The 27386-nt window shown below is 44.4% G+C and overlaps 1 protein-coding gene across 13 annotated transcripts in view; it reads left to right on the top strand.

Moving 5' to 3' along the window:
* The window catches only part of TJP1 (tight junction protein 1), a 159650-nt gene that overhangs the window by 74553 nt on the left and 57711 nt on the right, over positions 1-27386 (top strand). Inside the window, exon 1 of one of the 13 annotated variants that reach the window (XM_048956405.1) lies at positions 13159-13275. The exons of 10 other annotated variants lie outside the window; for them this stretch is intronic. In XM_048956405.1, the coding sequence (XP_048812362.1) occupies positions 13261-13275 (15 nt within the window). In that variant the 5' untranslated portion in view covers positions 13159-13260. Of the gene's footprint in view, positions 1-13158; positions 13276-13396; positions 13765-14273; positions 14337-27386 lie in introns of those variants that run through there. 2 more of the 13 variants (XM_048956404.1, XM_048956407.1) reach the window with 2 other exon arrangements.

Raw genomic sequence — 27386 nt, forward strand, 5'->3', positions numbered from 1 at the left:
ACTCATACAATATCTCTTGGAGGAAGGAATAGGGAAAAACCTCTAAAAGCACACTGCCAAATGGCAGTAATGTCTCCTGTCAGATAGTAGAAGGGGAGGAGAGGCATAATAAAGCTCACTGTGATTATATAAGAAGCTGGAAAAAGTGACCTCCACTGGAGGTGGAAAATACTTCAGAAAGGTTGAAAATGTGTAGAACCTAAAATTCAGAGAATCACAGAACTATTTGAGTTGGAAGTGACCTTTAAAGGTCATCAAACCCAACTCCCCTGCAGTGAACAGGGACACCTACAGCTCCATCAGGTGTGCAGAACCCTGTCCAGCCTGACCTTGATTGTCTCCAAGGACAGGGCAGGGCATCCCCCACCTCCCTGGGCAACCTGTGCCAGTGCCTCACTACTCTTATGATAAAAAACCCTTTTTCTTATATCTAATCTAAGTCTATGCTCTTTACATTTGAAACCATTTCCCGTTGTCCTGTCACACCAGACCCTGCTAAAGAGTCTGTCCCCTTCCTTCTTATAGCCCCCCTTAGATACTGAAAGGCCGCTTTCAGAACTCCCCAGAGCCTTCTGTTCTGCAGGCTGAACAACCCCAGCTCTCAGCCTGTCCTCACAGGGAAGGTGTTCCATCCCTTGTTCCATGAGTTTTATGGCCCTCCTTCGGACACGCTCCAACAGGTCCACATCTGTCCTGTGCTGAGGACTCCCCATGTGGATGCAATACTCCAGGTGAGGCCTCACAGCTCAGGGCAGAGGGGCAGAATCACCTCCCTCATTCTGCTGGTCACGCTTCTTCTGATGCAGCCCGGGATACGATTGGCTTCTTGGGCTGCAAGGGCACATTACTGCTTACGTCTAGCTTGCCATCCACCAGTACTCCAGGTCCTTTTCAGCAGTGCTGTGCTCCATCCTTACATTGCTTTGCTTGTACTGATAAGTGGGGGTTGCTGTGACCCAGGTGCAAGACCGCACACTTGGCTTTGTTGAACCTCGTGAGGTTCTCGTTGGCCCACTGCTCCAGCCTGTCTAGATTGTTCTGTTCTATTATTCTATCGCAAAAACAGGCTGATACAGAGGTGAAAACCCGAGGAGATGCTGATTTCTCTAGGAAGAAAGAGTAGACTTAGGATCATGGTGTAATTCAGGTCAGAAGGGACAGGAGAGCCCCAGACTCCTGCTGAAAGTTGGCTCACCGATGAGTGCAGAGTAAGGTTGATCAGGGCTTCAGCCACTCTGGTCTTGCAACCCTCCAAGAATAGGAATTACACAGCTGTAATGCTGAAGGAGAAACTGTGGTGATAATATGAAGAACTTAAAAATCAGTTTGTCCTTTGCACTACAGTAAAGCTTTCAAGAAGGCCCAGCTGTCTGTTCTGGATGTGGCAAACCACAGTTCTGTGGAGCAGAGAGGCCAGAAGTGCTCCCTGGCACACAGCTGGAGGGAGCTACAGTGAGAATAGTGTAACAGTGTGGTGACTGTAGTGAAAAAGGGTGTTTTGTAGCTGAGAATTTGCTCTATCAAATAGTGTTATTGTGCTTTTTGTATCTGTTGCAGTTTCCATGGAAATAAATAGGAGGCGTTATTTTCAGAGCAATTTATGTCACTTAATTTTGTCTTTCTTAACAGCAGTTCTACAGCAGTATTGTATATTTATGTGCCAGCAGTTAATTTCTAAAGCATTTAATTCTTGTTAAAGCTATTAATTAGGCCATATAGTACCCTGTTGGTGTGTTACTGGTGCTGGGAGTTGTCCAGTGATTAACCCAAGGTGGGAGAGTGTGCCTGTGACCCCTGGGGGGTAAGAGCCAGCCTCTGTGCTGCCTGTCTCAGCAGCCACCAAGGAACAGGTGGTAATACTAATCTCATGGGGGAATTCTTTGTGAATAAGGAGTGTGTCCTCCTAAAAAGACCCCAGAAAATGCTTGAAAATGGGATTCTGAAAAGCAATATGCCTTATGCAATGCATTTTACACTTTTTTTCCTTCAGACATGTAATATAACAAAGCAGAAGAGCCTTGTGAATGTTCTCCATATTCTGAAACGCATGAACTAGGAAGGAAAAGTGAAAAATACCAGTTTTGTTGCAGAACTGAAGGGATGTGAGACAAGTGCAGTCCAGAATGTAACATCTGTATCCCGCTGCTGCTAAAACATGGGTGTAGTCATAGTTGTTTGTCCTTTCATTGCAAAGTGAAGCTTAATAAACATCCCTGACAATAGGAGCAGGTATGGCTTAATTACAGCTGTTACCACAGACAGGACTGTACCAGTTACGTTTGCATTGCGTTTATACTTAGAGAAACAGGTTTGTTCAGAAGAAAATTATCTGTCTGTGTATCTGTACTTACATCAAAGTATGTCTGTTAAATACTTCTTCCATACAGCAGAGAATGAGAAAGGAAAGATGCTATCATAGACTACATCCAAAGCTTGTTTAAAATGTTGTAGTTAATGTTAAAAATAGAGATCTCGGTCAATAATTGAAGCATCTTATTATTGTTTCCACGATCAGTACTGACTTCAGAGAGAAGAGGGGCAGGGGACAGTTTGCACAATAGCTTTTGGATTGCTTATGAAGGTTACTACAATATTTGTCTTGCTCATTCCATGCTCTGCTATGCAGGCAGAAACAGATTTCTGTGTTTTGAAGAGCTGCTCAAGCATAATTAGAGGCTCAAAATGAGTTGAAATCTCAGCTGGCGGTCTAGCAATTTGTTTTCATGCTGCAAGTCATTCAAAATTTATATGTGCATAACTTTTTGATGGGGTAAGGGGATATCCTCAGTCCAAGCACTCTGTTACACCCCTATTTTTAATCAAGATATAATGCACACAGTGTCCAGTTGTGCACTGTCTTCTGCCCCTGCATGCAGCTGAATCTTCATAGTTTCCGCACTTCGTCTCTCTGAGGCATGGACTGCAATACAACCATAATAATGTTATATAATGGCGTGTTTGTTTCAGCTGTAAAACACTGCAGCAGCGGGGTCATTGCTAAAAATACGAGACAAGCAGAGCACCGGGCCCTGTTGGAGTCCTGAGAAGTGACCATGGTTGGGAGCTGGGGCCAGGCTGTGGCAGTGCAAGGCCTGAGCAGTGCCTGGGGAGGGTGCCACAGAGAGAGCATCTCTGCATCTTGCAGCTAGCGTGGTCGGGAGGGCTGTGGTGGGGTTCTCTAATAGGAGTGGAAGCTGCCTTGTCCCCAGCCATTGGGGGGCTGTGGCTGGGCACTGTCAGTGCCCGTCCCTCAGCTGCCCGCTCCTGTACAGCCAGCACGTTTGGCAGGGGGCACAGCCTGCTGCTGGCTGCTGCACTGTGCAAATGCAGACCTTGCTCCCAAGCAGCTCCACATGCTTTATTTTAGAGTATCTCTGCCTCCTTATGTTCAAAGAACCTTTTGGTGATGGAGTGTGTACGTTGGCTGAATTAATGTCGATTGCAGGTACAAGAAACAACTCTTGAAAAATGGGGATGCTGATGCTGTAGAATACTGCCTTTCACCCTAACTAGTAATATGTTATGGTAAAGCAGAGCATGCCCAGGTGCTCCTTACTTTGAGACTCATCGTTTCTCCTTCACTGGCCAGCACGCAGGGCTATGTCAGTAGTGCACTGACCATCTCCATCTGTTGACAGATTTGGGGTGAAGAGTTGTAGGAGGGTGGTGTATGCTTTGTATTTGTCTTTTCAGTCCAGGCAGGAGTTCAGAAAAAAAGAAAAAAAAAGAAATTAAAAATCAAGGACTCTATCTGAAATAGTGCATATAACACAAATGCATTCCAGAGACTTCAGCCAACTTAGCTGTGACATCAGTGGAATTCTGTTTGCAGTAAGAAGGAAATATGATTTAGATATATTTTGATGATACAGTCTAATCTGATCACTTAGAAACAGAACATCTTTTTTTTTTATTAAATACGATACATAATGAAGTTTTTGCTTGGAGGAGTAGTTCAGATAGTAACATTCACGTGTTCAGCATCCACCCCTAGTCACAACATGAAATCCCATTTGGGTAAGATCTCATTAAGTTGTGCTGCAACACGTCGAGTGTGAGCGCAGTGACACGTTCTGAGGCCACGTCCATCTCACGGCTCTCCTGCCTCTCTGGCAGGTTATTCAAGCTGGGGCTGGTGCTGCCCCAGGGAGGCATCGCTGCACACACCCTTGTCTCTGGGCCTTTTGTGACCAGGCATGGGTAAAGCTGGCCCTGCATATATACGAGCAGAAATTTTGTACAGCTCAGAATTTTCTGTGGTTTTTAATATACTGAGGGCTGCTACATTAACCCAAGCAAACATAACAAACACTAGATATGATTAGTAATCCTCACTGAATATGTTTATGTAGGTAATTTCACTGATTTTCCCACGTGAAGCAGACGTTCAGTGATGACCCCTCAGGATCACAGCTGTAGGCGAGCTGTGGCGATGCAGGTGCAGTGCTGACTGAGGTGCAGCAGGGGGGCATCACATGAGCTGTAGCAGCTCCCTGTTCCCTGGCCTCCTTCTGCCCTCCTCCATAAAGATCCCAGCCAACCCTGGCTGCTGCTTCCAGACTATGGAGCCTGTAAAGAGAAGCCACTAATTATCTTCATACTCATTTTGTCAGCACCATTCAGGCCCATGAGGGTGCTGACACAGGTAAAATGTTTCAGAATACTTTCTGTGGTTACCTGGGATCTAGGTTTGCTCTGGTGTTTGCGTGCTTTTTGTGTGTATTGTAAAGGAAAAAGGGAGGTGCCTGTTCATCCAAATAAAGTATTGCTATCCTGATACATCCCCTTAGAAGAAACATTTGTCCAGCAGTGCATGTCAGAATGGCACCACTGGTGTTCTGAGAAATGTCATCATGGTGTATCATTGGATAGTAGGATGAGAAGTAATGATCTACAGTTGCCATTAAGGGGAGGTGCAGGTTGGATATTAGGAAAAAATTCTTCTCAGAAGGAGGGGTGAAGCGCTGGAATAAGCTGCTCGGGTAGGTGGTGAAGTCACTGTCCCTGGAGGCATTCAGGACAAGGGTGAATATAGCACTGAAGGACATGGTTAATGAGCATGGTGGGAATGGCTTGGCAGTTGGACTAATTATCTTAGTTGTCTTATCCAACCTAAGTGATTCTGTGATTCTATAATAAGTAGTCATAGGGCTTGCTTCAGCCTCCAGGTTTATAACTGGGCCTTCATGAGGAAATGTTTGAAGGGCAGCCCTTTCTAATGAGGAGCTTTAGAAAAGCATGGGAAAAAAAAGTCTTAATATAGTATCTGTGGAAGAACTTTGTCAAAATGCGTTACATTCCTCGTAAGAAACCATATAGATCACAACAGTATCAAGCATCTTGCTGTCAGTTACAATCTCAGCTCCGAGAGGTACCAGAGTTGTGTGACTCACAAAGATTCTGACACTTGGCGAAATTGACTTCTCCCCATTTCAAAAAGGCTTTCAGAAGGACTTAGGAGTTAGAGAATGACATTTACAGGCAGAGGCTGTATCTTTATAACTGTAAAGCAGCACTGAAAGCAACAAGCAAGCTTGCAGGTGCATGTGGAAGGTGAAGGGGTTGAGGGTCTGCCAACAGCTGCAGCTTGGACTTTGCAGGGAAGCTTTCTTTATTGCTTGTCCTAGCTTTACCTGCTCTGGAAACAAGAAGCATTTCGTTCCCCAGGCTCTTGCTTTAGCACCTTTCACAAGGATTAAAATCTCACACGTTTAAAAAAAGATATGGCAGTTACAGGTTTTCAGCTTGCACACTGGATGGAACTGACAGATGTGTAAAGAAAAGGTTTAGCTAATGAAATGGATATAATGGTGAAGCCTCTGCTGCCTAACAACCTAGAAATGCTAGAGGTGAGAAATGCTCATCCACATGTGGTAGATAGAACGGGGAGTTTGAACAGTTAACTGCACACTAGAAGGGTTTTGCTTGGATTCTTGCTGGGCTCTGTGTGTGTGTTTAGCCAGATTAAAGCGTCATGCTGACTGGAGCCTCTTGGCATCACCATGATGTAGGCATGCAGTCTTAAACAGGAAGGTTTCTCTGTTAATGCAGCAGAACCTGGAACATTTCTGTCTGCTGATTTCTCAGGTTTAAAGCTGGAGATTGGGATGTACCCTTGTAACATATGCTTGCCTTCTGAGGTGTGAATGTGTTCTCAGTAAGCAACTACACAACCAGCTTTAACCTGCTGAGGTCAGAATTGAGCCCCTGCCTGCAGGCAGATGCCACCTGTGAGGTTCTCTGAAGAGCTCCTGGTCTGGGAAATGTAAATCCATTTACAGACCTGTGTGCAGAGTAAATGCCTGAGAGCTGGACTGAATCTGAGTTATGCTGAGAGAATTTCTGCTGAGAGAAATGAGTGAAATTTGGACCCTGGGACGCTATAAGCAATGTGATGAAGGTAGAGGAAATCTTATAGAAAGTCTTGCTTGCTTAGTACCTTGTATCTCTTTGAACCTCATGTTTACCACATTAAACATATCCAGTATTGCTCTGGATCAAAAATCAAGTTTTCAAATCTTAGATTGAGATAGTATTTAGTTATTTCTAGGAAAAAAAAAACCACTTATTGAAAATGTATTAGAGATTGCTGCTAATGGGAAAAGTGTGAAAAGCATGCTTTCTATTGCCTTTTGAGTGAATTGGTAACAACTGGCTTCACTGAATCTGTACGCAGCCAACACTATGGGAATCTCCAAATTGAGGAAGTATGCATCTCAGGATTTCTTGCACATGCATGATGGAAATGCATGCATGTCTTACAGGACCTTCTGAAACACGTAATGCAAATTTCATAGGAGCGAAGTGTGCAGTCATAGCTCATGTGAAGTGCAGGTTTCCTCGCTTTTGTAAGGCAGAGAGTTCCTTTTGTCCTTCAGTTTGGAAATCTGCAAGTGAAGAGATCTATGTGCTTCAAGCATAGGTCAACGATAAGCAATTGTAGGTATATAATCGTGTTACTTTTACCAGCTTAAAAAGTTCCTGTCTTTGTCCATCTACTCTTGCCTCTGTTCTACAAGAATAATTTTCTAAGAAGTATTGTTTTACTAACCTGCATACACAGTTAGCCTGATGTAGCTATGAAGGTGGTGGGAAGAGGTTCAGGGGCAGAGATGAGTGATCGAATAACAGCAGAAGAAAGTGGGGCTTCTGTCACGTCAGTGTGTGTTGCCTGATGATTTCTGTGCTGTGACACACCAAAGCCCAGCAGGCAACCTGTGACGTTTTTTTCTTTCCTGACAACAGATCAGGAAATAATGCAATATCCTCCCATACTAAGCACTTTCTATTATCCTCTCTAGTATATTGCCACTTGAAACTATTACATAAAGTAAAATGTTTAAACTTCTTTTAGAATCTTGTTGTGAGTTTTATTTGTGTAATTAGACAGATTAATATTAACCACAGTCAAACAGTTGCAGATGAAGTGTTCCACCAGTGTGTACTGCAAAACCACATGTTGTCCCTGGGAGCTGGGCTTTCCTGCCAGTCACGGACAGCCAAAACCATTGTGTGTAATATCACAGATAGCCAGATGTCTCCCTGGCTGCTGCACGTGGAAAGTGGCTGAAGAGCACCCTTAACTCTTAAGATGAGAAGTATATTACGCTCAGTAAATGTATCTTAAATTAGACTGTTTCTGGTGGAGGGTGAATTTGGAGGGTGAATTATTGGAACACTGAGCTTTTTATAGCAGAATACTATGCTTTTCACTGATACTGGCTTTGAATGGGAGCCCCCAGAAAACCATCACGGACCAGTTGTGACAGCACTGTGCTGTATAGCCATCCCACAGTGTGCTGTAAGAGCTGTACAGGGCACAAAAGGGACAACCTGAGCTTCTTCTACTGCCAGAAACAGCAGTCTTTTAGAACTGGTTTTCTTTTAGATGCCTTAAGATCAGGAAGTAGAAATAAAAACAAGGTGGAAAAGGTTCATAACCTTGTGGGCATGACCATCAGAAGCTTACTCACCTTACTTACCTCCCCTAAACCTTACGAAAGTCACTCTTACAGAGCAGGTGCTGCTAGGACAGAGCTGCCAGATGAGGTAAAGATTATGCTGGCATTACTGGCTCTAATCTGCCGTTCCTGCTTTTGAGTACACTGTCAGTTCCTTGACTTGGTGGAAATGGGCATGTGTTTTTTAAGATTGTAGATGGAGTCTTGTGCCAGTTGTCGTAAGAACATTTAGGGGAAAAAATGAGGAGAGAGTCTAATGCCAAAAGCTGAAGCAGGAACTGTGAGTTATTGCTTCTGGAGTCCACGTGTTTAAGTTTGTACATTTCTGCAACTACACTAAAGTGTCAATATGAAGAGCTAGGAAGGAAATTAGTTTTGTTTTTTTTTTTTTGCAGTATTTGTAAAATCTTTTAGGAGTATAAAAATGTTCAGTGTTATGTTTTTTTATGTTGAATACAGCAGCTTTCAGCATATAGTTTCCCGTTCTATATGCATGCTGTCTCATTAACAAAAGTGAGTTGTGATGCTTTTCTGTGGTGCTCATTACTGGTGAGGTATTTGCGTTCGAGAAACTGGAGACATCATCTCATGTTTCAAAATGATCTGGGTTGGAAAACCACTCCCTAGCAGAACCCACATGCATGGCTTCATCAGTCCTAGAAGATGGGGATTTCTCTTTGGGTTTCAGAGAACAGCTTTGTCACTTTGCATTGCGTGCAAGGGCTCCTGGAAAAATCTGCAATACTGAGGACTTTGCCAGCAATTAATGAAATCCATCAATTTTATTAAGCCATCCCTGGTCTGCCTTTCCAAAATCCTTACAGTTTGTAAGTGGCAAAGATCTTTATACTGGTTTATATTAATTCTTTGTTTTACTCACCAAAGATACCTGTATGTCTCAACTTTGGAACCTGTTGCTTTTTGTTTGGGCACACATCTTCGAGAATGAACGAGTCGCATTATCCTGTTCTGTGTAAGCAAATATGAAGAAGAGTAATTCCAGAACAATGTTGCATGGGTGGCAGTGTCTCCAGTGTAAGACTGCTTAAGTTTTTCACCTATCTTTGAGTGTTTTTACTGTCCCCTCCAAGTTAAAAAAGCTGGAGAAAGCAAAACAAAGCAGAATAAATATATCTGACGTTCTGACATCCAGTGGCTGCTTGTAGTGAAGCATTTTGTAAAATTAGCCTTGATCAGCTGCAGTGAATTTCAAATACACAGCCCCATTCACAAAGCGTCTGTCAGTGGGACGCAGTTTTACATAGCACTGCTCTAATGAATTAGCTCTGCTGTCATGAACCAAGATTAAAACTTACTGATAACGTGTTCTTTTGTTCCCAGACTTTGTCACTGTACATAATAATAGGAATGACAGAGATTCTCTAAGACCTGGTCAAAACCAAGGAGACGAGGTTTCTTTTTATAAGGATATCCTAAAATAATAACCAAATAGTGTAGCCTGCGTTCTCTTCAGCTCTACAATAATAAATTATTTCAATATTTCAAAGATGGAAATAATCTTGCATTGCCCCTACAACCTACTATTAATTCTATTCATACAGTTGCCATTTGCTTAAAAAGTGAACTGATGTTCTGCCTGAACGGAAGAGCCTTGCACTATGTTAAACCTAATACACTTCTAGTAATAAATAAGACATAGCAATGAATATAGCACATCAGGTGTTTAAGATTCCTCACTGGTGAAACAGGTCCGGTTTATTCCTTGTCAGGCTCTATTCAGCCTCTGATGTATACCTGAGGTGTATGCTTTCACCTATTAATGAGAGAGAAATTAAAGATGTTTGGGATTTTGTCTAACAGTTCTGCTTTGTGAAAGGCAGTGAGGTATTGGAAGACTCTGTTCACTGTAATATTGAGCAAATATCTGCAGTGTTTTTAGATGAGGGACCTGCACTGGATCATGGCCTTTTAGAGAGGAAGGTAGGAAGTAAGCTTTAGCCTGTAAGCTTAGGAAGTGAGCTTTAACTGCGTGTAAGGAGGAGGAAGATAAGAGTCATTATAGACATTGTTACTGCACTAATGTTTTTTTCCCTAGGGACTTGATTCAAAAAGACTCTAAAAAATTATGTAATATTAAGCACATGGATTTCCTAATGATTTGTTTAAACCACTTCCTTATTTCTTGAGGCGAAAAAAGATACTTTCTTCTTCTGTGGTTTGCACTGTGAATTCTGATTTTCAGTTCCCCTTTTATCTTCATTCCTGAAAAGCTGAAATCAAGTGGCAAATTACAAATAGAGAACATACTGTATCAACTCAACTGCTTGGCGTCATTGATCCCACGTTGGCATATTTAGAGCTAATTTGCACAAGACCACTTTGTGCTGCAGTACAAGTCTGATATCTTTGGAAGATCTGCTATGAATTGTTTTCTTTCTGAGCCCCATATACCACGAAAACCACAGGAAGTTATCTCGGTAGTGGCTGTGGTTCTGCAGTTTCCTTCTTCCTCATCTTTAAGTGATCAAAACATTTCTTAAAAAAATTAAATCAACATAGAGAATAGACTTCCTGTTCTTGCAGAATAGCAGATACAGAAATCAGGATTCACACATCGGATTGTCCTTCTGTGTCCTTTGAATCAATTTAAGTTTGTGGCTTGAACTGTACTGATCAAAGCAGTTTTATTTTTAACAAGAAAATGCAATAGTACTTTTTTTAGACATCTTTCGGTGGCAGTTATTTTAAAGATAAGTAAAATACTGCTGTCATTCAACTGTTGATTTCTCAGAGTTTTCTCTCTAAAGACAAAGAAGTTGTCCCATTTTCAGGACTGAACAGGCAGTATCAGAACTGTTATTCAAAGTTTGATTTTTAAGTTACACCTTGCAGATGAGACCTGGTATATATCTATCTCAGTGAATGTGTTCTCTGCAGTGCATGTATATGACACTGATATGTTTGTCTGTGCTTTGCTCTTTATCACTGCAAGTGTGTATATGGATAGGTGTTTGCTGTTGTTAGAGCCTTTTTTCAGGGAATTCAGTAATACAGAGATGAATTTTGTAATACTTTATTAAGAATTTTTGAAATAAGGTAAATGAGAGAATCAGTCAAGATTTCTTCCATTTCATATAATGATCTAGGTTATTCAACCAACACTTGACCAAAGTTTGATTTAGTGTTATCAATATTGTGGCAGTAGCTTTGCTTGTCAGTAATTTATTAATGAACAGATGCAAAAGTGCTTCTGAAGAAGAATTTGAAATGGCTGCAGAAACAAAACCCACTTTCAATTAAAATATCTATGAAGGCACCTACAAACTTGTACTTTTTACCAGTGCTAAGAGAATGAGTTGGCACTTCTGGCTTCTTGGGTTGGTGTCACCAGCAGAGGTGGAGCTGTACACAGCTGCTGGAAAGAAGGCGGCAGGAGAGGAGGGAGAAAGGGAAGGAAAGGAAAGAAGAAAAGGAAATGAGATTGATTGAAAAGAAGGAAGGAAAGAAAGAAACAAATACAAGTCTTTTGGGGCCGGACATCTTCCAGCCTGGCAAGAGGTCATCTGCAATCATCTGGTGTCTGCTGCCAGATGTTCTGAACTCTGTGCTGGCAGCTTTGCCTGTTCGCATAGTCTGCGTCTGTGTTGATTCAGTGTATGCATATATGGCATGGTTGACCTATGTTCTGTAAGGTGCTACAAAAACTGGCCCTTGTTTTTGGTGGAGCTTGGGGCAGACATAAGGGAGGGCTATGAACTTGCTCTTTTTCAAGTTGCTCTCCCTTTTCCCTCATCAAGTTCCTTTTTGTGCCTCAGCACCTTGAAATCTTCCCCCTCCTTCCTGTTGTGATCTTAGCCTTTTCCTTCCTGCCTCCTCCGGCAATTACGCATGTGATGTGGGCATAAAAATTGTCGCATTCCTCCTTTGGCATGCATAGATAGATTTCAAAATCTGAGGCGCAGTTACTTCTAGCAGTGCTCAAGTGAACAGATCTTCAGCGTGTTTGTGTGCTGGAGTCAGCTGAGGGGCTTTGGCAAAAGGCAAAGGGAGGAGAAATTCTCATGGCCGCTGTGGGAAAGGGCAGGGGCAGGTGCATGGCAGGGGTAGTAGATGCTGGCAGCTTGGGGGTGGGGACACGACTCTGTTGGGCTTGTGCCTTGAGGGGTGCTGGTGGGCCCAGCCCAGGCAGGAGGTCTTAGCAGGCCGGGCTCCGCACTGCTGCGTCCTCCTTGCCGTGGCCCTTTCCCCTTGGTTTCAGGCTGCTGCCTTGGGAATTTGCTCCAGCTATTTCCTGGAATATGGATTTGTTTATTTTCAAAGGAGAACAAACATAATACTCACATGGAGGCTTTGGGTAGGGCGTTCCTTTGTAAAGCGGTGTTTTGGCCATTAAATTGTTGCCTCTTTTTGGGAATGCAGATGCTCTGAAGCATTGCACGGAGCACTATGGCAGCTGATAGCATGTAAAGCATACATAAAGCAAAAAAACACGAGGCCCCGATACAGTGCCTCAGTAGTGCCTCGTGTCTGCACAGTGCTTGTGGCGTGCGCTCTGCTCTGGGCTCTCTCTCACCTGTGCTGCTCTGAGCCGGTGGGCGCTCCCGGTTACTCACGGCACCAGAGCTAACACGGGACTTCTGCTCGTCTGGCACTGAGAGCAAAGCGAGGTCAGTAAGGCGCTGCTGCCGCTGCGCAGGGAGGCGCGCGGTGCGGTAGCGCAGCACGGGGTCGGCGGGGTGCGGCCAGGGCCCACACCCACAGCTGGGGCGGCTTCTTTAGGAAGCGCTTATCTAAATGGAAAAAAAATATTTTCGTGCGATTTCTCTTATTTCTTAAATAAATGTTTATTTTGTAAAAGGCGCCGAAAACGCCTTCACCTCGAACACCCAGGCGTTTGTTCGCCAAAGCTGCAGTCCGCGCGGCCGCCACTTCGGGCCGGAGCTCCTCGGCTGTTCTCGGTCAGCGCCTTTGTTCCTTTATCTGGAGAACGAGACGCGCAGCCGGAACGCCGCCGCCCGCCCTGCGGACAATAGGGGCAGCGGGAGCGCCCGGCGGCCGCTCAGTGAATGGGGGAGCGGTGTGGGAGGCCCGGCTCCGGGCTCCCCGCTGCGCCGCCGCTGCTCGTCGCGCCTCCCACCCCCCCGCCAGCTCCGCTCCGGCGTTTCAAACCGCCCCCCGCGCTCCCATAGGCTGTGCCAGACGGCCGCCGCTCGGCCCCCGCCGCCGTCGCCCGCGGCTCCGACCACCGCGCGGGGGGAGTCCGGAGGCGGACGGGCTCTACGGCCGTTCTTGCGCCGCTCGGCCACCGCCGGGGGAGGCGGGGCCGGGAGCTGAGGAGATGCCGGCCACGCAGGTGCCGCCGCTCGGGGAAAGCCGGGGCCGGCGGTGGGACGGGGGTACGGGCGGGGCGGGGCGCTCCCCCGCACGGCGGGATGGGTCGCGCCGCACTCAGGAGCGTCCGGGGCTGCGCGGCACGCGGCGCCGTGTGGGGAGCGGAGCGGAGCGCGGGGATCGCGGATCGGGCAGCGACCGTCGCCCTTCGCAGCCCCGGCCCGGGCGGGAAAGAGCCGGCACTTTTCTCAAAGTTGGGGCTCCGCTCTCTTTCCCCTTCCTTCCTCCCTTCCTCCTCCCTTTTTCCCCGCCCCTTCCCTCGCCGCCCGCCTCTCTCCTCCTCTTCCTCCTCCTCCTCCTCCCTGCCCGTGGGATGTTTATTTGGGCGGCTGCGTGAGGCGCGGGAGGCGGCGGGGATCCCTTCTCCCCGCTCTTGGTACTTGCAGGCGCGGTCTCCCTGCTTGGGGGGAAAGAAGGAAACAAAATGTCTGCCAGAGCCGCGTCCAGCAAGGTAAGGCTCATCCCGGCGGCGGAGCGTTGCCGCGTTAATCCGCGGTGCGGTACGGAGCTGCGGGCGGCCCCGCTGCCTCCTCCTCCTTACGGCCGCTTCCCGCGCGGCTGCGGCGTCCCGGCGGCTGTAAGGCTCCGTCCGTCCGTCCTGAGGTGCGGGCAGCCCGGCCGGGGCGCGGAGCCGAGTTGGGACGGGGCCTCGCTGTGCCCTCAGCGCGATCCCGCGTCCCGGCCGGGCCGAGCGAGCTCGTGGACGGCTCGGAACCCCCCGCCGGGGCCGCTCCCCACCTGTTGCACGGGCGGTGGCGGCGGGACAGCCCCGCGCCGAGATGGACCGGGCCCCGCCGAGGGGCCCCACGCGGGCGGGGCGGAGTCGCCGGGAAAGGCCGCGTCCCTTTGTTGGGGGCGGGCGGCCGGGGGCGGCTGGACCGGGAGAGGCCGGTAGCGCGGGATTCTTCGTCCCGCCGGGCCGGGCGGCGGCATTTGACGCGCGGGCGGCGAGCGGCCCGGGCCGGCGGGCCGCAGCCGGCAGTGCCCGTACAGGTGCACAGGCGGGCGCCGCCCGCCTCTGAGGTGAGTAACGCCGCGCTGCCCCGGGGCAGGGCCGGAACGGCGCCCAACAGGTTGCTGCCGCTCCGCCCGCGATTGCGGGGCTCTCGGAAACGGGTTCGGGTTTGAACTCGGAGCCGCCGTTCGGCCGCGACTCCCGAACGGCCGCCGTGGGCTTCGGCGTTCCGAGTTCCGAGCTCGCGCGTGTCGCCGGTGCCGCGATGTTTGCTCTCGGTGAAACTCGGCGGTTTCGGTCTGATGTCACCTGCTGGAACGCACCCTGTGGCGCGGCCCGCCCCGCTGGGGCCTTGGGGCTGGGAGCGCCCCGTTGCACCGGGCGGCCGGCCGGCCTGCGGCCCCTTGGCGTGAGCGCAGCGCCCACCGCCTGTGCGGGCAATGAGGCTGAAGTGCCCGTGTCCGCTTACTCGACTGTGTACTCGGTTTCTAAGTATGCATCAGAGATTTCTTACTACATATTAACCGATGTGTACACAGAAATACCAGCGATAAATGTATGCAGTAAGCAAAGTAATTTGTTCTGCGTTACACTTCAAACTGGTGCTGTCACACAGCTGTACGGATAGGACTTACTTTTACCTTGTTCGGATTGACAGAAAGCATGATGGTGAAAGTAAGTATTGTTTGTCCCTAAAACTAGTAACCTTGTGTTGGAATTCTGTTCTGTGAGGAACTGTGGGAAACTGCCCTGGCTGAAATGTTGCACACTGTGCTCTCATGTAAAACTGGTGCTGAGTTTCCACCTGTAGGACGAAATCTTCTCTTGAAATATAGCTAGCTTTCATGGTTGTGGAAAAAATAATGCCCCTCGCGTGCGTGCAGTGTCTTAGGAAGTTAAAAACGGAAGAAACTCCAAACATTCTAAACTTCTAAAATACGCAGGCGTTACCTCTTTTGTTTTTGGACTGGTGTGCATGCACACTGGAGTAAAACTGAGCGTTGCCTCTTCCCTTAGCAGTCACCTGACACTTCTTCCAAGTCTTTGGCATTAAATTGGCACTGTGAGACCATGTTCATGTTTACGATAGCAGCCAAACTAATTACGGTGAAAGTTATCTTAATTTAAGAGTGTTGCAAAATAGTCTGCTTCTGCTGTAACTCTTCACGGTCTATTTCCAGACCTTTTTTTGTCAAGTAAGATCTTGCAGCCTGTAATGGTCTCCTGTTGAAGTTACTGCTTGTCTTCTTGCTCTTAATTTGTCACATAACATTGTCCGAGACTTGGCTCTTATCTATACAGTTCACATGAATTTCCTTGTCAAAGTTTCCTGTCAGTATGTAGGCAGTGTAATTCTACTTCAGCTAATAATTCCTGGGCTACCGATTATAGCTTTAATAGTTATGGAGAAGATGAGGGAGAGATGATAAATATTTCAGAAATACGAGAATATTGGAGGACTCCTGTGTTAAGTTTCAGGTCTTGTTTCCTTCAGTCACCCCTCTGGACGCGGTGTCCAGTTTCTCATTTTGAGGGGTGTAGTGCATTAAAACAAATGCCGTGAATGTTTATCTCTTAACAGAAGTTTTCCTTAGCATACTTGCAAGCTTCTGAGGGTTTGTGTCCATGCCCACGTCTGTGTCCATGCTCGTGTTTATGTTGGCACACTTGACCAGAGGAGAACTAAAACAATTTTTTATTAGCTCAGTAATTCTTGATTTGTACGTGTGGGAATGTTGGCTGGCTTTGCTGTGTTACACCCCGTTATCAGCAGTTCCTGCTGCCTTCTGCTCCCGCTCACTTTTGGTTGCTTGACTTTTTCACAGCTATGCTGTGAAAGAATGAGCTTTATGGAGGTTTTCAGTGTTTGCTGCAGCTGTTGGTGGTGTACAATACAAGATGGTGGGAGAAATGAAATCTTGCTTGCAGCCTAATCTAGCGGTCGCCATGATTGTGAAACATTGAGGGCCTAATCTCTTCTAATGTAGTCTTGAACAATACTAATGGATGCTGAGGGAATGACTGTGTGTCAGGGTATTAGTAATGAGATGTAAAGCTCTCCACCTTTAAGCTGAGGGTCCATATGCAGTCTGCACTAGATTTTAAAAAGAAAGGAGAAGTTCCTTAGTAGTAAATGTAAGGAGAAGAATTTTTAGTTTTCTGACCTCTATTGCATTTTGAACCTGAGTTCTTGACTTCATTCTAGTTTTAAATGTACGTGCAGAGAAGATTTCCCTTCCCTTCACCTCAGTCCTGTAATTAATTGGATTTTTGTTCTAACTGCCTCTCCAGCTCCAGGCAAGTATCTGTTACTGCTTCAATGAGAAGTAGAGAAATGGGTCACAGTAACAGTTCAATACTCGCAGATTGCTAGGACTCCTTGGTTCCTCTTATGGTTTTCATAAACATAGCTTAGTATTCTATCCAGAATCACGTTCAAAGATGCTAATGATTTCATTCTTTGTAGAGGCTTTACGCACCAACTTTTCGAGTGTGCTTTATACTATGTGTGAGTCTATGATACAGGTTTTGTAACAGTGTTTTGTTCTTCACTTTGAGACCTTCATAAACACTAGAACGTTGGATCAGTTCTCTCAATGTTGGGGAGATTCTTCAAGCATAACAATAAAGAAATGTAGAAAATGCATGTGAAGAAGTAACATGAAGTACTAGAAATAAGCTGAGTGAATTTAACATCAGAAATTATCTACTTGCTGGAAACAATCCTGAAACATTTAATTTTGATATTGTTCTTTAGGTTGTGCATGGACCTAAGAAATTGCTTCAATTTATGTATTGTTTTCAGGAAAGAAGATAATCCAGAACGTTTAAAACTTAAATTCATGCAATTATGGTGAGAGGCAACTGTGGCTACTGAATGGTAGTTGAGGTGTTTTTTTCCAGTGTCAGCTGCATGAAAGAAGCTCAGAGCTCTACAGTCTTTGCTGTTGTGAAGTGTGTATGGAGTTTGCTACTAGTTCAATGCATAGGACAAAGATTAATTTAACCAGCGATGGATATCTGACTGTGCCTGGGAGCTGATTTTTATCTTTATAGGATGGAAAATTGGTAAAACCTTATCAGTGAGCAGCTAACTGATCCTTGCTTTGAGGAAGGCAACTAGAAATGGGTTGTTGTGCTTCACAGGTATGTTAAGGCACACGTTGTGCTGTTGAATACTATGAGTATAGATACAGAGCTTACGTTATTGTAAAAAAAAAAAAAAGGCTTAAAAACACTCATCCATAACCAGTTTCTGTCAGTCACTGATGTTCAGACCAAGCCTGCTGTGCTACCAGCCATACCAATCAGCTGGCAGTGTGAAGTAGGATCTTCTGTTTTGTTCTCCCGTGCTCTAGAGCTGACAGGAAAGGTGATGTGTGTTGCACTAGAAGGTGCACTGAGCACGTCTGGTTGGTCAGTGTGAAAGCTGCAGAGCTGTACATGTCTAAATGTAGGAAGTTGTGGTCTCCATGTTCAGTTTGCTAACAGTGAATCGAGCTCTACATGTCTGTTTAAGTTAATTGGTGGGTACTTGATTCAGAGGCTTATTTTTTTTACTTCATAGGATGTTTGAAGTTATATAATCTGTACAGCAAACTACCCTCTGGTTAAGAAAGACTTCAGTCATTTGTATCTCTTTGAGTTTTTCCTGGTCATAGTATAAACGCAGCAAAAATTAATATCAAGCTATGTTCAATGTTTTCTCAGGCAAATAATATTGCTAATGACTTCTTCAGTGAACGTACTGATTAAGCAAATAGCCACAGGGAAGTCTCAAAATGAATTCTGTGGTTCTGTGCATTTATGTATGTTGAGTCCAAAATGTCTTGAAAACATTGTCTTTTCTTGTAATTATGCTATTTTAGGGGCATATTGTTCAAATGTGTGCTCTGTGCTCACAAACATGGGGATGTTCTTGCTTCAAGGAGTTGTGCTGAGGAAATGAAGAAAGCATTAATTTGAATGCTGGCAGATCCAGTTTGAGTCTTGTGGATCCAGGGGAGCAGTGAGCTCTGCCAAGGTCACAGGGGTAGGGACTTGGCTGGGGAAAATGATGTCTGCTTCTGTTACCCATAGATTTTCCTTGCCTGGAATTCCCTCGGGGAACTCATAGGCTACAAGCAAGCCTGCAGGACTGGGTACTTTGCTCACATCTGCTATTTGTAACTCTGTGGGATCTTTAGTAACTCTTCAGAGTTGTTTCTAGCCTTCATCCATTAAGAATGTTTTTTTAGTTTACGTGTATTTGCAAGCCTTAAGCACAATGTAGGTGCTAAGAAATTAAGTTGACATTGTTTTAAAAAGTATTGATATTCTCAAGGTATTTAGTAATCTCTAACAGGATTCTTGTTTCCTAATCTGTTACAAACAGATGTTTCTGCCCTTTTGTGGTGGGGGAAGGTAGCCTAAATTCAGTAACATGGTAGCAGTAGGAAGCATGGTAGTAGGAGTTCCTTCTTATGAGAGGTGAGCAAGGCTGCTATTACCCACGTTGACCTGGATAATTTGCTATAATGTGTTTTCTTACTTAGCTTTCCATAGCAGAAAAGCAGTAACAGAACTTGGTACTACTCAATCTTTTGTCCCTCCCACCTAACTAAATCTATTAAATGCTGACTTGCTAAAAATAGGAATTATGCAAAAGCAGGCACCTTCACTGATTTGTAGTTTCTCTGTGTTCCTCTCCGTTGCCTTTTTGCATTTAAGATCTATCTTAGAGGCTTCCTTGCAAAATATTTCCCTTCACCCCTCCTCAACCAGGCAGTAATTAGTTTTCAACTCACAGTCCTGTGGGACTGCGTAGCCTGTTCTTGCCTGGCTTAAATGGGGTCCACAGCAGTGTCTTTCCCTCTGCCCTACTAGGTCAGCAATCATTTAACAAATGGTCCCATTTCTTTACTTGCACTGAGTGGAAATCAGTGTGCTCTACCACTCTGGAGAAGATATGATTGTCCAAATTGCATTTAAAAACACATCAGGATTTAAGTTCATTTTCCACGTGAATGTTTATTTTTCAGAGTGGGTATTTGCATGGTGGGATAATGGCAGCCCTGGTGGGAACTAATACAAAATTACTTCAAATTAATACTTGATTTGATCTTTTAGCAGGCTTTTTTAATAAATGAATCTGTAGAACAGGACTTGCAGTGGATGAATTCCCTGTGGCAAAATTAAAGTAAGTGTGGTCATCTTCACTGAATAAATATTGGAAATATGATTGTCTTCAGTCATGCTGTGTAAGGGTAAGTTGTCTGTAGCAGAATGTAACAGTTCAAATTACCAAAACTGCAGAACTCAAGGAGAAGTAACTCTTAAAAAGGTATTACTTGACAATGTGTTATCAAACAATTAGTAATGTGTAATTAATATGGGATCAGAACGGTACCTGGGGCTAGGTATGGCAAGTATTGTTTATCTGAACAATTTCCAAGGCTTGTAATAAATCTGTAATTCATGTTCATTTTTGATGGCTGGCTTCCCCACAATTATATCTGGAAGAAGGCCAGATCGTGTTAACTCTGTCAGCACAGGATGCTTCTTGGAAAAAGTGGATCTTGTTTGACCCAGCGTTGTTCCTGTCGTTATTTGGAACAACGTTGTTCTGAATAACCCCACGTGATGTAGTTTTCCTGGTGAACCCGTAAATCTGGATTCCTTGAAATAGTATTTCTAGTGGGTATTAAGGTCTTGAAGCCAAGCTTGGAGGCATGGCTTTCTGACAAAAGAACTTGTGTTTCCTTCAGTATTGAGACTGAGCTGTGGAAAGTGATTGGCCATCATTTACAGGTTGAGCCCCTCTGTTAATAGCATGGCTGTGTTGGAAAGGAAATTCCTGGAGGGTTATCTCATGAGAAAACTAAGTGGGCTTCATTTGGTTTGTTTTGTTTGACTCCTTTGAATGATGAGGAGTAGATCAGTGCTCCCCAAAAGGGAAGTATTTAGCTAAAGGAAATGAGAAAGGTCCACTGTTTATAAACAGCACAGTAATGATTTGAACTGAGGATACACTCTATCAGAAGTGGATGTCGTGCTGTAGGTGCAGTCTGTAGAATGGCTGTGTACGTTTCCTAGTTGTGCTATTGTAGTTGTATTGGTGGTGGTTAGAGGGTGGGTGTCCCCTAGAGCTGCTATGGGAACAGCTGAGGTTCGGTTAGGGGATCTATCTGTAAAAGTACCTTGTCAGTATGTAGCTGAAAATTTTGTTTGTCATACACATCTTGCACCTACTGACCCTCTGGTTCTATGTTTCTTATGTGGTGAAACAGAAAAATAAGTATTGCTTGACAGGAGCATGGAATATTGTCATGTTGGGGGGCAGTTAGGAAGCTTCTTGACTTTATATCAGAATTCTGTTTATCAGAGTTTTGTTTACACTATGGTCAGCAGCAGATCTTTGATCGTCTGAAAAGATGAGATATGCAGTGTTGCCTTCTGAAGTTAATAACCAAGGAACCGTATCATTTCTACGTTCTGCCTGCCACCAGGTTCTTCTGATTCAGTGTCTTGGCTGAGCATTGCCTTTGCCATTTGGTATTTCATAGACCTTTGTGAAACAGAAAGGCTTTTCACTCCTTTCTTGCATCTGCCTTCCCCAGCAGTGAGAACTTAGCACAAAAGCTGAGGTGTCTGGACTCTCCAAGTGACTACTGTGAAACCTGGTGTTCTATGACTAAGGCTTACTCACAGAATTGTTTCATCAAGAGTAACTGAATAACCGTATTTGAAGGTTGCAATTCTAAATCAAGATGATACAATCAGACCCAACTTCTGAAAGAACCATAATAGGAGCTTAGGTGTGTTGCTGAAGTTGCAGCTGTATTGTTTTTTGCATCTGTAATGCTAGCTCCTGTGCTTGTTACTGCTTTGTGTAATAGAACTGAAGGCAATGAATGGGGAGGAGAAAGAAAAGCATAACAAATTTAAATGTTAAAGCAAATAAAGAACAGTTTGAAGGACAAAGTTCTACAAAATTCTAGATAGTAAGACTCCAGAGCAAACTGGAAGCACTTCAGAACCTACTCCGAGCGCTTAAAATGAAAAGTGTGCAAAAGTTCAGATGAGAAATAATCCCTGACATTGGCCTCCTGAGACTACAGTTAAAAAAAGAAAAGAAAGAGAGAATAAAATATGCTGAAATGCATCTACTGCTTATCTTCTCTTGTACTGTGTTTGGAAATAATGGGAATAATCACACGCACTGGTTTGGATGATCCTCCTCAATTGTAACATTTATCTGAAAATATTCCCAGATAAGTGGGAAAGAGCAGTATCTTTAGTATGGTGACAATTTATCAAGCTGCTTCCTCTTAAATTCCTCTCTATTTTTATTTTTTTTTTTAAAGTATTGTGAAGATAGCCAAGAAAGCAAGTGTAACCCAAAGTCATTGGTTGTGTTGGTGTAAGTGGTCGTTTAGGTTGGACGGGACGCAGGTAAATGAAGGGCCCACCTTTCTGAGAGTACTGTGTGTGCTGTTTCAGGGACAGGAGGCACTGAGCTCAGTGCTCACAGTTGTGCACGGGCTGATAGTTTAAATTAGTTCAAAAGGTGGTAACAATTTCTGTGAAACTGTAGGAAAGACATATGCTGGCATATGGAAACTCCTGTTGTCTTTCTGCCTGTAAGCATGAAGGCGGGGTTGGTCAGAAGTCCTTGCTTTCACACTCTACCTTCCCCTTCCATGTGAGAGCACCACCTCAGCAGGCTCCCCCAAACTCTGTCTGATAACAGCTGTGTTTGTAACCAAGTGTCAGGAATGTGGCTTTCCTTTGCCCATATTTATTTGCTTCCTTGAATGTCTTTCCTGCCTTCCTGTTTCTGGAGAGGAGGTGTGGGTGTATGCGTTAAGAAGAATTGCAAATAGGAATGGAAAATGCATGCGAGTCTCTGCTAAATCCCTTTTCCTTCTACTGCTTCTTACCAGGTTAATTCTAGTGCTAGTCCAAGTTTCTGTGCTGATATGCTGTTCCCAGGAATCCGTTCTGTATTCCACTGTGTTGTTTGGATATGTTTGCCATCTGAGATATAAGATGGAGTAATATATGCCTTGTTCTGAGTGAAATCTCGTAATTCTTGTCTTGGTAATCTTTGCCTGATAGCTGTCTGTCAGGAGGAATTTCGGGATGCAGGTTGATGTGGACCAAAGCGTACATTTGTCTTTCAAAATGGTAGAAATCTCTTTGCCTTTGATGTTATGTAAGCTTGAAATGATTCATCTGAAATAAAGCGGTGCAAACTGGAAGGCTTTCTTGCTTGTTGCATTGTCTGCTGTCTGTAAACGCCTCTTTATCTCGGGAAGAGTGAACAATGGTAAGAAGGCACCGCTGGCAGTTGCTGAGGTCATTGTTCCTGCAGAATGGCCAGTGTTCTGGCTTTTGCCTTTTCCCTCCCAGCATTATGAGGATATCTGCTAAATGACTGGGTTACTGCTCATGTGAGCACTATCTCTGGCTGTGCATCTAGCTCCATTCACATCGGGGTGGGATTTCTGTCCTGTGTCATACTGTGTGTACGTTTCAGTTTTAAATGGAAGCGGAAAGGAAATGTCTCTTTAACTTCAATGGGAAATTTTGCAGCATGCATTTTGCTAGGCTGAACTTCTAATTACATTAATCCCCTCTTTCATGAATCAGTTCTAGCTTAAATAGCTATTGACAATTAAAAAAAATATTTGAACAAAAGCAGGCAGTCAGGAAAGTCCTGTAGGGGCTTTTTTTCCCTTTTCTAGAATCAAATTGAGAATTTTTGTGATACTTTTTATATTTTTCACTGATGTTATTTCCTGCTTTCTCCTCTGGACTTAAAGAGCATGAAGTCTCCTAGAGCTCCTAGAACTAGCAGAAGTACACTTACTAGTGGGTGACAATTAAGTGGTGAAGCAAGCAGGCAGTAGTCATCTGTACAGCAGAAGGGCTCTGTGGGACAGGGTGAAGTAAATAGCATGTGGCAAGTTGCAAATGCTGATACCTGTTGGGTGAGCTCTGTCGTCGGGTTGGTATGTGATGGGAGAGGAACACGTGGGTCAAGCAGCGAGTTGGAGCAGCTGGAATTTACTGCGGTGCTGCTGAGGCTTGTGAGGCAGGCTGATGGAATCCGCTGTCCTGTTCCGCCGCCTCCCCCACCCCCCATTCCCCTTTTGTTGCTGGAAGATCTTTGAGTAGAACTGCTGGCTGACTTGCTCTGCTGGGAGTGAAATGCTCCGCTTCTGAGCAGCTGGAAGTAAGCATTTCACTTTGTTTTGTAGAATACCCCTTTTCGTAGGGAGTGCCACAAACTTAGCATGAATCCAGGTTTTACTTTCTCTACCTTTTAACTCTAACATGGGCCTTTTATTCAGTAGGTTTAGCTCATTGTCTGTATGGGGAAAAATCAGTTTTCTGTAGAATGTTCAGCATTTTGGTCCGCTCGCCTTAAAGAAAACAGAAAACCAAACTCACAAAACTCAGTTACTCAAGAGAACACCGTAGGCAGCATCAGGAAAAAAATGTAGTTTCACTTTTTTTTTCTATTGAAAAAGTGGATTTTTTCATGTTTTAATGTTCGTGTATTTTTAAAAATTGTACATGACCTGTAGCTGACTAAAAGATCACGGCTACAAACTGCTGCCCCGGCCCTGCAAGCAGTGTAATTATATTGCTTCCAAGCGATAAGCCGAGGCAATTCCCAGATTGCTGAGATGCCTGGAAGCGCTGACCTCTGGGGCGCTCCTGCTATGCGGGGATGGCCGCCGCCTGCGCTGCTGTGCGGGCCTGTCACGTGCGGACCGGCTGCAGGAAGCTTTGGTGCAGCCGTGCTAAGAATGCTTTTGCTGACTGATAGGCACTTAGGCTACCGGCTGTGAACAAAGCTGGCTCTCATTCCCTGCTTCTAGCCCCCATTTTCTGTAACAATGCTTCTTTCCTGCTGGATGCCGCACTGCTCTCATCTAGGCCCAGCTGTTGACTCGTCTCCGGTTAAATTGTATTCTCCTTAGTTTTCACTTCAAAAATAGTCATGTGTGAGAGTTTTGGTTTGTGTGGTTTGTTTAGAGCTGCTGCAAACAGGCAGCCTGCAAAAGTTGATGTGGTGTTTTAAAGAGTGGGAGGATTAGGGGAGGGGAGTGTGTGACTGGGCACGAAGGGGGAGGGAGAGGATTAGAAAACAATGGTCTTTTATCGTGATGACCAGTACTGTGAGCAGTGGTTTGCTGAAATGGAGCATGCATCGTGGAGAAGTTAGAGATCTAGTGTCTAGTCTTGAATTGCTGGGAAGAGCAGGAATAAGCTGATAAATAAACGTTATCTTTTGTGCGTGATGCTGAACGGCTGTTGTGTACAGTCACTGGGCTCCTTCAGTATGAGAAGTAGGGCTTGGGCACGAATAGGGAACTAAACTGACTTAATTTCCTTGTTTAATCTCTTCACCTTTTATTTAGTTATATTAACAGCTGATAGTGATTCTTGCAAGTCAGGCACTGAAAGTGGAAAAATAATTTGAAAATGAGGAACTCTAATTCCAGTAGGCTGACTAGAATGTTACAAGGATAAATGGCTTTCTGAATTCACTTAGAGAATCCTGCTGCTGCTGCAGTTCAGGGAGCTGCACACTCACCTGAATTGGAAGTATAATCCAAACGAGCTTATACAAAAAGAAGCAGAGTCGTCCATTACTAACAAAGAGCAAAGTTTACCAACTCACAACTTAACCTTTGACTCTACTGATTGTGTTTATATTGAATATAATCTCTTGGTTGCTTGCACCTTGATTCTAAGCCTGTTCGAGCTTTTCAGTAGGTTTGGATTAAACAACAATAATAATTTTCTGCTGAGAAATAGAAAGTGTTCAAGGATTTTGTTGATATAATTGTTAGAGTTGAGCCTTCTGTGCAGCCTGTCATCATTGCCTGCTTGGAGGGCTGGTGGTGACTGCAGGTGTTCCCCTTCTTCTACTGTATTTCTAGTATCTTCCTAGGGCTGTACCTGGAAGGAAGACTTCTCCCCATTCCTGTGTTCACCAACCCGAAGCTGTGTGGTGCTATTAATTTCTGCCTCTTTTTTAATTGTGTTGTAGTACAGTTAGGAGAGTGTAATTTTTAGGATGAGTAGAAAGAAATTCTATTAATCACAGTCTGGAAAGTGAGACAAGATTCTATTATGAATGAGTTTAGAAAGATTTGAAATAAGTGGCGCTTTTTGTTAATTTATTAATAACTAGATGATTAGTAAAAGCATTTAAAATGCAGGCTGTCCTTGCTCTGATAATTATGAAAGTATAATTCAAAAATAAGTAATTGCTGGTCTGGACGAACAGAAAACAGACCAGTTTTTTGCAAAATAATCCAATGTGTTGCAGCCAGGATGTAATTCTGGGAATTCACTTAGAAAATTGTTTGGTTTTCTTATTTAATTCTCTGATGCTTCAATGCAGATTCGATGCACTGTTGCCATTAGTGGCAGTGTGGTTGTCCGACACTGCAGTGTGACAGTTGGTGGGCCTCTGCCCTGGGAGGTTTAATGCCTGTCAAACAGTGTGATTAGCTTAAATGTACTTTTTTTCCTAACTTGGATTTTAACCTAGATGTTTCTTATGTTCCAATGTGATCCTGAAATGTCTTCACCTTTTTTGCACTGTAAGTGTCACATTATCTTATAATGCAGTAAATAAAGTAGATCTTATCCATTGGAGTGTTCTGTTTGTTTTCCCTTTGAGAGGAGTGATTTTTGTTTTCTGCTGAAAGGAAGTGTTGGCAAAGATGGTGAAAACTTGCTGCAGCAAAAAGAGAGATGTGACAAAATGATCTTCCTCGCCTCCCATCCTTGGCTGACTTCTGAACGTTTTACTTCATGTCACTACAATTATTTAAAAAGTTATTTTTTTGTGCTCTTCTTTCCTATTTATTTCCCTTCTCAGTTTATTAAGATGAGCCAGCTGACTGAAGGAGTTGGACAGAGCAGCACAAGTGCCAAAAAAGGATATACAATAACGTACATGCAAGTACATGCACTCCTTCAGAGTGTTGATTACGAAGACAATAAAGCCAAGGCTAGTCTGAGCTAAAGCCTCACTGGGGCTTTAGCCTGCATGCAGAGCTTTTGGACTTGTAACCTAACTTGGGCTTAGGCTTCTGGCCTCCCCGTGGCCCTTTCACTGCCTCTGATGCTCATTAACACATTAGTAAGGTAGGCTGAAACATCCGTTTCTCCAGGGATTTTTTTGTAGGGGTGTTTTTTGTCTTCTGAAGGATGTGTGACATTGGCTCTGGATTTGAAACTTGTTAAGTCTGTGTACCACAAGTTTAACTGAAATCTGTTGCAGAATGTCAGCATGTTACATACATTGGTGTAGAAGTGAATTACCTCAGTTGAGAGGAAGTGATGGCACTTGTCCTTGACTTGATCACAACCTGGGACTTGGCTGCAGGGTGGTAATTGCTCACCCCTGGCTTGCGGACTGTTCTCAGTAGTAAGGCTTCAGAAGACAGGTAATCAATGTTACTTTGCTCTTATTTGTCCCACTTCTGGTGTTTTACAGTGTGTTAGTGGGAAGACTGCAGTATAATAATTGCTGTGGTTCTTCACTGTGTTAAGAAATTCAGGGTGGGGCCTCAATGCAACTTCTGTTTTCTAAATGCTTTAAAAATAGGTAGGGGAATAAGAGGTAATATGAACAAATATTTTTAAAATCGTTTCCATTTGAGTATTGTAACAAAAAGGAAGTCCTTTTAGAGCAGTCTCTGTAAGTGATGTGGCTCTACAAAAGGTTGGCTGATGTAACTTCATGGTGGTGGAACAATGCTTCCTTCCCTGTATCTAAGCAGTCTACTGCCTCATGCTCTGAATCATACTTGTCTGGCTACATGGTGAGCCACTTCATCTTATTAACTCAGCAAAAGGCTGATCACTTGTTTTTTTTTCTGGGTTTTAGGGAGCTGAATGGTTGCCTGGAATGTCCTGAGAAATGTAGGACTTCTTGTTATGCTGGTCAGCTGTTAGGGCAGTTAACTCCTGTTTTGTACAACTACCATTGTGTTCATTCTGTGTCTGAAGATTGTTTGATGAGCCATTTTTTCCTGTAGATCAGTTCCTTTTCTTACTAGTTCAGTTCCAATTGTGTTTTTCTAACCTCAGCATAGCTCTGA

The sequence above is a fragment of the Lagopus muta genome, chromosome 10, assembly GCF_023343835.1.
Source record: "Lagopus muta isolate bLagMut1 chromosome 10, bLagMut1 primary, whole genome shotgun sequence".
Classification (NCBI taxonomy): Eukaryota; Metazoa; Chordata; class Aves; order Galliformes; family Phasianidae; genus Lagopus; species Lagopus muta.